The sequence below is a fragment of the Elephantulus edwardii genome, unplaced genomic scaffold, assembly GCF_000299155.1.
Source record: "Elephantulus edwardii isolate Elephantulus edwardi_28Jun2011 unplaced genomic scaffold, EleEdw1.0 scaffold00044, whole genome shotgun sequence".
Classification (NCBI taxonomy): domain Eukaryota; kingdom Metazoa; phylum Chordata; class Mammalia; order Macroscelidea; family Macroscelididae; genus Elephantulus; species Elephantulus edwardii.
Genome location: NW_006399794.1, coordinates 6,452,765 through 6,462,099, shown reverse-complemented (window position 1 = coordinate 6,462,099; position 9,335 = coordinate 6,452,765). Strand labels below are relative to the sequence as shown.

The 9,335-nt window shown below is 35.9% G+C and overlaps 1 protein-coding gene and 1 pseudogene across 1 annotated transcript in view; both read right to left on the bottom strand.

Moving 5' to 3' along the window:
• LOC102862514 overlaps nucleotides 1-5,549 on the bottom strand; it is a 9,846-nt pseudogene extending 4,297 nt beyond the window's left edge.
• STK33 (serine/threonine kinase 33) overlaps nucleotides 1-9,335 on the bottom strand; it is an 89,367-nt gene that overhangs the window by 42,659 nt on the left and 37,373 nt on the right. The window contains exons 9-10 of the mRNA XM_006885603.1: nucleotides 6,901-7,013; nucleotides 6,400-6,485 (exon numbers count right to left, since the gene is read on the bottom strand). Coding sequence (XP_006885665.1) covers nucleotides 6,400-6,485; nucleotides 6,901-7,013 — 199 coding nt within the window. The remainder of the gene's footprint in view (nucleotides 1-6,399; nucleotides 6,486-6,900; nucleotides 7,014-9,335) is intronic.

The following is a 9,335-nucleotide window of genomic DNA, read 5'->3' as shown; positions in this document are numbered from 1 at the left end:
AATTAATAAAATATAATTATAGAAAAAAAATATGGCTAAAATTGAGAAGAATGGAAATACCAGAATACTTAATTGTGCTCATTCAAAACCTCAACATAGACAAAAAGTATTTGCCTGAACAGAGGAAGGGAACACTGTATGGTTTAATCTCAGCAAAATTGTGTGTGAGAGCTGGAGCCTTTCTCCATACCTATTTCATCTGTACGCTGACAGAATTATTTGAGATGATATCAGTTTAGAGACTAAGCTGTGCTGCTCCAAGCCACTGTGTTTTCAATGCATCTGAAAGTTGGACAATTAATAAGATAGGAGAAGAATCAGTGTCTTTATAGTGATGGTAAAGAGTATTGAATATACCAGGAAACAGCAGAACAACAAAGAAATCTGTCTTGAAGGAAGTGTAACCAAAGAGTTCCTTAGAGACCAGGATGGTGACATGTTTCATTTAATTTGGTCATACTTTAGGAGACATCAATTCTTTTTTTAATTATTAAATTTTATTAATTTTAATGAGCATTTACAGAGATTTTGGGTTTTTATTCATTCATTGTTGCACTAGAGACATCAATTCTTGAAGAAAGATATCATGCTGTAAAAGATGGAGGATCAGAGAAAGAGAAGACTTTCAATAAGATAGACTGACACAGTGACTCCCATGATGGGGTTGGGCATGAGAGATTGTGAGGATAGTACAGGATAGAGCAAGGTTCAGGTCTGTTGTTCATAGGGTCACTATGAGATGTAATCAACTTGACAGTACCTAATATCATCAACAATAGTTACAATAACCATTATCTCATCCAATCCTATTTCTGTTAGCCCATGGAAACCAAACCACACAGATTCAATTTCTTGAACTGTCTTGGCCAGAAGTATATTCAACGCACTAGTTAGTTGTGTTCATCTGTGTAGAGTTTCTGATAGTTAGCACTTGTTCCTGACCTATTCCAAAAGTCATCCTAATTTCATTTCACTCCTAATTCCCAGTTCTATCTCCCTATTAGATGCTGCTTTTGCTCTTTGGCCTTGTCCTGTATGTAAGTCTCCCTTAGAACCTTGACTCCGATTTATTCCTCGGGTTATTCTTGTAGCAAGCTAAAGTAGAAGACTATTAGAATTGGGTTTCTCCCTCAGAAGGCACTCCATACCTCTATGGAGCCACACATTCCATCCAACTCTACCCAGATTCCATAAAGGTAGGCAAAGGGGGAAAACAACCAAAATCTCACCAGGACAGCTATCTTTATAGCACTTCCATGCCTATCAGTGGAAACTCACTGTCAAATGAGTTAAGTATATAACATTCTCTTCCATGTTAATCACGATTCAGAACAGAATATCTCTAACCTCCCTTTACAGCTTAGTTTTCCATTACCATCCTACATGACTTACATGGCACAATAAAAACAGAAGCACTAACTGATCTCTGAATATAATACAAACTCCATCTCTATGCCTTTGTCAGGTTTCATCTAACTAGAATCCCTTTCCTTCTTACACCTTGACTCCAATGTTAATTCTTACATTTACTATTCATTTAGAGCTAACTGACATAATGGGCAACTCACCTCCACATTTAAATACTTGTTTTGTGACCCTCTAAAGGGACAAACAGAAGAACTTCTTTGAAACTTAGTAGTGTTACTATATTTACACCCCCAGAGACTTATTATCTGCCTGGTAATTTTTATGAGGAAGCTCTCCAAATATTACAGTGCTTAGGCTATGGGCAAACTGTGATCAGGTACTCTATCAGACTATCCTTGGATCCAATACAGTATATAGCAATTATTCAAGAAACATTTTTAAATTACTGAGTATATAGCAGAATTTGAAATACAGCCCTAAGGGCCCTGGCTCATGAGCTTCTTCCTAATATGATCTTTACAAAAATTCTTTATTAAACAGATTCAACTGCATATTCACTTACAGATAGTAATTCAGAAGAACTGAATATGGTAAAATAAGTGTAAGAATATTAACAGATTTAAGATGACTATATACAAGGGAAAACTAATATACAGTCATTATTTCCATCCGCTTACAGAATGCATGTATGAAGGCTAAAGTTAAAACGTTAATGATGGAAATATGAAAGTAATTTGCAAATTAATAAATAGGCTCTCTTCACACATTAGGAAAGATTGTTGAGAAGTTAGACCCAACACCTTGATCACAAGTACTTTTGCAGGATGTTACTGTAAAGTCAAGTATGGGTGCAACTTGTGGTAAATTACTCAAGGGTAGCAACAACGCTTTACTATCTTCACGTTCCTGCTTCCCAGTCATCCCTCCCCCTGCTGCCACACCATAGTTTGTTGTTGTTGTGTACTATCAAGTCGGAACTGACCCACAGATGACCCTACAGCAGTTTTCAGAGGAAGTTAATAGCCTGGGAGGAGATTGCCCATCCTGCTCCCATGAAGCAGCTGGTGGCCTTGAACCGCGTGCCTTCAGGACTGCAGCGCAGCTTCTTGCGACTAGGCCACCAGAGCTCCCCAGTGCCTAGCACCATAGTGCCTGATGGATAAAATATAGATACATGTTAAAATCAACATGAACAACTGATCTTCATTATCTATGGAACAAAATTAAAATTTCTTAGCCTGGGATTCAAGTTCTCTCACAATTTTCTTTTCTCTTTCACTGTCACACTTTCTTTTCTCATGCCCCACTTCTTTCTTTCAAATATCTTATATACCAGTTAAATTGAACTTCCTTGATTTCACACTTATTTGCCTTTATATCTGTGGTGATTTGACAATTTATGTTCTTTACCATTTTCTTCCTTGGATTTTATCTTATATATAGCTTGTTTAAGAACTAGATTATAAATCCCTATGTTAGAGATCATGCTTTTTATATGTCTTTACTTTTATTACTACATAGCACAGAGTCAGGAACATGGCATACACACAAAAAAATATATGTTAAAAGAATTACTGGATGCTTGAATAATGACAATACAGGTAATTACTGGAAAACAATATCGTTCAAATTTAGAAAACAATTTCCTTAATTTCTAGCAGTTGCCATAAGAAGTATCTAAGATATGGCCAGGCAGCGGAAATACCCGGGAAACTTGTTAAACAAACAGATTCCTAATGTTAGCTGTCATCAGGAAACTTGGAGAAGTACTAAGAGGCAAATATAATTATCTAATACAATGTATTAATCTCTTGTACCATTGCATACAATAAGGGAGACACAAGGAGTTGTAAGAAAATCACAAGCACTCTTCTGGCAATGGGAGTCATCATCCTCTCTCTTTGTAGGAAAGTAATTTCTTGACTGTTTTTCCTTACACCAAACATTTAACTTTAGAAATAAAAATGGCAATATATATGTATTTATCTTAAAATTCTATTCTTCTAAATGTACATGAAAAGCAATTATTATTTTTCTCAGAATACTTTTTCAGATAGAAACCATGTTTCAAATGGACAATACCTAGGCTAAATGATAGAAACTTTTTATCCAATAAAGTGCTTTGAAGAAAAAAATACTACTATGTATTAGGCATTGCAAAAGATAAGCTCAGCTATAAAGCAGCAAGGCATTGAGAGAACTATCATGTTTTCTTTAGATTATTTCAAATAGAAGCTGTGAATTATAGGAAGGTTTCAAGTAGTTAAGAAGAAAAGAGGTTTTGCCTCTTCGAAGTTTGCAAAATGCCAGTATTCTTCTAAACTTCACACACTGAACTCCTTAGGTTCAATACAGTAAACAATACCTGCCAATTCTATGTCCATGTGGAAAAGACTTTTTAGAGACAAATGGTATAGAGGCTCAAAAAATGGAAACTTCTGGAAAAATGACCAAAGCCAGAAATAATGCTGTGCTAATTAGAAAACAAATAATTAAATGGTCAAACCCAAATGTGTGCTGCTGGAAAGAGAAACTCCTAAGACAGACCATCTGGTTTTATAGTCTTTGTTTTGTTATCTTACAAAGCTACTCAGCAGTATAATTTGCAAGGTTCTAGTTGATAGCTCATTTATAATTATTTTTGGCCAGAAATACTTATTGTACAGAATCCTATGAAAGAGGAACACAATAAGAGGGCACAACCAACTCGTTCTTGAGAGATTTTTTTTTTAGTCCTTAAAAAAAAAATTAGAAAGTTATTAAAAGAAATGACTAGACAATGTCAAAGGAATTTGGAGAATTTAAAAGAAGAGTGAGACCAATGTAAATTCACAGTATCTCATTTATCCAAGCCCTCAATCTTTCTGCTGGTCAGAAACTTCGAGTTTTCTGTCTTTTTCCACAGCATTCACCTAAAGCTGATTACATTCACTTTATCAATTATTATTCTCACTTCACTTCCCTGGCTGCAAATCTTCTAATTCTCCTACTCTGTTGCTAGCTCCTCCTCTTTACATGTTATTGTCCTAGGCCTTTTCTATCATATTTTCTTTTTTTAGCCTTTTAGCTTTACATGGAACCTATGCACTGTTGTTGGGTACCTCAAGTTGGAACAGATCCATAGCTGACCATCCAGCAGGTTTTCAGAGGCAGCAGGTCAAACAGGACTAGACTACCTAGCTTTCGTACAGCAGCTAGTGGATTCAAACCACCTCCCTTTGTGTGGGCAGTACAATTCCTTACCACCAAGCCACCAGAGCTGCTTCCTTACAAATCTCAAATTTGTGTCTCCAGCTCATACTTCTTTGCTTCCAGAATCATGCATTCAGTTACTTATTGGACATCTTCACTTTGTGTAATAGATATTTTAACCTTAGTATATTTAACACAAAAAACTGAGTCACACCCTTTAAAAAATTATGCATCTTCCTCGGCCTTTTATAAGAAAGAAGAACCACCATCTGATCAGTGTTCTGTTGTCCTCATCTCCCATCTATCACCAATTTCTCTTAATAACACCCTTAAACTATATATAACATTCATTTCCCTTTATTTCTATTGTTATCGTACTATTAAAGCCATCATCATCTCTCACCGATACTACTGAAATAGTTGTCTAATTCCCTAATTCCAAGCCATTCCCCACTCCAACAGTCAGAATAATCTTTTAAGAATGCAATCATATGGTAATTTACATTTAGGATGTAATCATATCATGCATCCCCAGCAACTAACATAAGTAATTAACAGATGTTCAGTATTTTTTTTCACAGATGAATACTGCTTAGCAATATTCCCATGTGTTTGAAGAAATCTGCAATCTGTGTTCTCAGACATTTTCTGAGGTATCTACAGATCTATTAATTATTTAATTATTGAGAATGTAGTAATTGGACTCAGCTGCATATTTTGCAGAGTAGCTAATATGACAAAGAAGGTCTAGAAGTGAGCAGTCCAGGGCTGGCCTGGCTGCTCTGTGAGCCAAGGGTCCTCGTCCCTTGCATCTTGATGTTCTGCCATACTCAGAATAGGGACTTCATTTTATGGTTTAACAAAGATTCTCCAGCTACCAAGCACACATCTTAGTCTCAAAATAAGAGGAAGAACATGAGGAATACAGATTTATTTAAGGGTACGCCCCAGAAATTACATACTTCCACTTCTGTGTCACTGACCATCATGATGACTGGTTGAAAGGATGGCTGTGGAACAGTTTTCTAACCAGATAATGTTTCTAGGTAAAAGTCATGATCCTTAAAACCATAAAATATAGAGAATATTGGGATGAAATAACAACTTCTCCCAAAGTTGTTACTGCAACTAGATAATATCAGTAATACACAGGATCTTTGCATGAGGCATTTAGTCGAATAGGGAAAAGCAACATGCAAGTGGATAATTATTCAAGATTTCAAACAAGTTAGAAAGCACTGTTTGTAGACCTTGATTTAAGTCTTCAAAAATGCCCTGTATCTAAAGGCAGGTTATGTTTCCAGTACCACTAAACTGCATGAAATATTTCAATATTCCAAACTTTATTACATTTTTAAGCTCTATTTTACTGTACTAAGGAGTTCTGGTGGCATAGTGGGTGAGGAGTTTGGCTGCAAGCTCCAAGGTAAGTGATTCAAATCCACCAGGGAGAAAGATGTTTAATCTCTTCCCATGTCATTCACAGCCTCTGAAAGGCCACTGCAGGGGTCAGCTATGAGTTGGTTCCAAATAGGCAGCAATCAGTTTGAGATTTTTTTTATTATTATTAGTCTGCTATACAAGGAAATTCATGACACTGAGTAAAACAAAGATTATTTACATACATAAAGACATAAATAATTGTGGTAATAGCTTAAACAGTTTGGAAATGCCTATTTCAGACATGTGCCACAACTAAAAATTTTTTAACTTGCCACATGATGAAACTAAGTGACTGCTTAGAAAGCATATATTTTTTAAAATCAGAAAGCCAAATAGGAAGAAATAAGCAATAATGGCCTTTAATAAAGAATAGAAAGAAGTGATAGGCAAACTTACTGTTATCCACTGGGTATCTAGCAGTTCCTTAGCTGTTATTCTGTGAGCAGGGTCAACTTTCATAAGTTGTTTCAAAGCGCTTTTAGCTGCAAAAAAGGGGAAATTCTAAAAATCTTATTCACTTTAATTACAATTAATAACATGAACTTATTTATGATTAGGTTTGTACAGCATGAACGAATGATTCCAATTATAAAGGAAGTTGAAGACCTAAAGTGAGGTTTCATTTCCTGAATTATTTAATAATGGGTTAGACTAAATAATAGTTAAATGAATAGCAAATTTCTTCTATTTTCACTACGTATTTTATACTTTTGCTGGAAGTTCTGATGATTAAAAAAAAAAATCACAGTGAAAACAACACTATCTCCAGGAATAATGTTCACTTTATTTCCACAATTAAATGAGTAAAGAGAAATTTCAAATAGGCAAAATTACTTATTTTCTGTTATTATTTATATTTACTTTAATAAATTTTAAGTAACATAAATCTAAACTTACCACAGTCACTTACGGAATTCCAAACTGGATCTTCAAAATGTAGTTCTCCCTTTCTTATTAATTCAAAAAGTTTTTCTTCCGAATGTGCCAGAAAAGGAGGTTCTCCACATAACCTACAACACAGGCAATAATTTTTAAAAATCAGACAAATATTGGTGGGAGGGGTGTGGGGGGATTGTATACCAAAGAAAGAATTTTTCTTTTACAAAGAGAGGAGCAAACTGGGGAGGGGGGCAGGGGAGGAGGGCTGGGCAGGGAGAAAAGTGCAACAATGAATGAATGGAAATCCAAAATCTCTGTAAACATTCATTAAAATTATTAAAATAAAATTTTTTAAAAATTAGACAAATAGTAAGAAATAAGGTTATTAAAATTTAAGTTACTAACAAACTAGAAGTACTTCATACTTAAGTAAAATATATGAACATGTGGGTACCTCTCTGGATGTAGAAATGAAAGTAATAGGGTTTCCCAAGATCTGCCCTAGGTTCTTGTCTTATTGGGAGAGATAATCCGGCAGAGGCAATGTACATTTATACACTGAACCCTGAGATTTGCAACAGCCTAAAAATTCTTCCAGATAGGATTTCACCAAATAAGACATTCAGATGGCAGACAAACACATGAAGAAATGTTCAAAAATCCTATTTCTAAGAAAGGTGCAAATGAAAACAACTACGAGATACTATATCACCCCAGAAACAATAGCAAAGTTCAACAGAGCAGCAAAAACCAAATGCTGGTGAGGTTGTGGAGAAACTAGAACCCTTATTCACTACCGATGGGAGTATAAAATGGTGCAACCACTATGGAAGGCTGTATGGCGCTTTCTCAAAAAGTCGGAAATCTAAATACCATTTAATTCAGCAACTGCACTACTGGGAATATACCCTAAAGAAACCAGAACTGCCACCCAAATAGATATATGCACATTTACATTTATTGCTGCATTGTTCACAATAGCAAATAGATGGAAGCAACCCACGTGCCCATCAACAAATGAATGGTTAGAGAAGCTGTGGTTTATTCACACAAAGGTCTACTAAGCAGTACTGAAAAACAAGGAACTCATGAAATATTATACAAAATGGGTGACCCTGGAGGTCATTACACTGAGTGAAATACTCAGTCACAAAAAGACAAAATACTGCACAATGCCACTGTTGTAAAACAGGACTGACACTGGGGGTTGGGGGAAAGTAAGAAAAGAGGGGATAAATAATGAATACTGCACTGGAATAGATGAGGGAAAGAATTGTTTAAAAGGAATATATGATTAGGCATTATTTGCATGACAACAGTCCAGAATAAGAGGTGCATAGCAAGGTAGACTGAGGTGGTGGGGGTACGGAAGAAAATGTTCAATAATGAATGAATGGGGATCCAAGGTTTCTGTAAACTTTCATTGAAATCACTATAAAAATATTTTTAAAAAGAAATTAACTCTTCCAGCTAGGGAAATACGAAGTTTACATAGGGTTAGAATACAGGAAAGTGTGAGTTTAAGAATACAGTGTAAACTATCTGTGGAGCCTGTTCTGGCTCATAACAACCTTCTGTGTTGCTTATGAGGCATATGCCTTTACATCTTTCTCCCTCTGAGCAGCTGGTGGATTTGAACTGCTAACCTTTTGGAGCCTAAAGTGCAGTATAAACAGATAATAGGATACATTTCACTAGTCAGCAAGGATACATTCATAGACTAATGTGTATATACACTGAGTTACCAGAATCTAATAAAATCATGACCACATAGTTCTGCTGTTGTTATTAGGTGCCACTGAGTCAACTCTGTCTCATGGCAACCCAGTTTCAAAAGACTGAAATCTTCCCCAATCCTACACTATCCTCACAATCTCCACTCATACTTGCAGTCACTGTGTCATCCACCTCATTGAGAATCACCCCCAATCTATCTCATTAAGAGCTGTCCTCTGCTTTGTTAGCACACTTAACTTTTCCAAGCATGACGTACTTTTCTGAGAATTGATGTTTCTTGATAACTTGCCTAAAGTATGTGTCATGAAGTCTCACCATTGTAACTTCTAACTATTTTTACCAACTGTAACATATTGTTATGAGCAAGAGCCTATGGTGATGAAGGAAGAAATTCAAGCTGCTTTGAAGGAAATAGCAAAAAATAAGGCCCCAGGAACAGATGGTATACCAATTAACGTATTTCAGCTAACGGATGCTGCCTTGGATGTGCTCACCAAGTTGTGCCAAGAAATCTGGAGAACAACCACTTAGCTAACTGACTAGAAGAGATCTATATTTGTTCCCATCCCAAAGAAGAGTGACCCAACAGAGTGTGGAAACTATAGAATATCACTGATTTCACATGCAAGCAAGATTCTACTGAAGATTACCCAAAAATGACTGGAACAGCACATCAGCAGAGAACTGCCAGAAGTCCAGGCTGGGTTTAGAAGGGG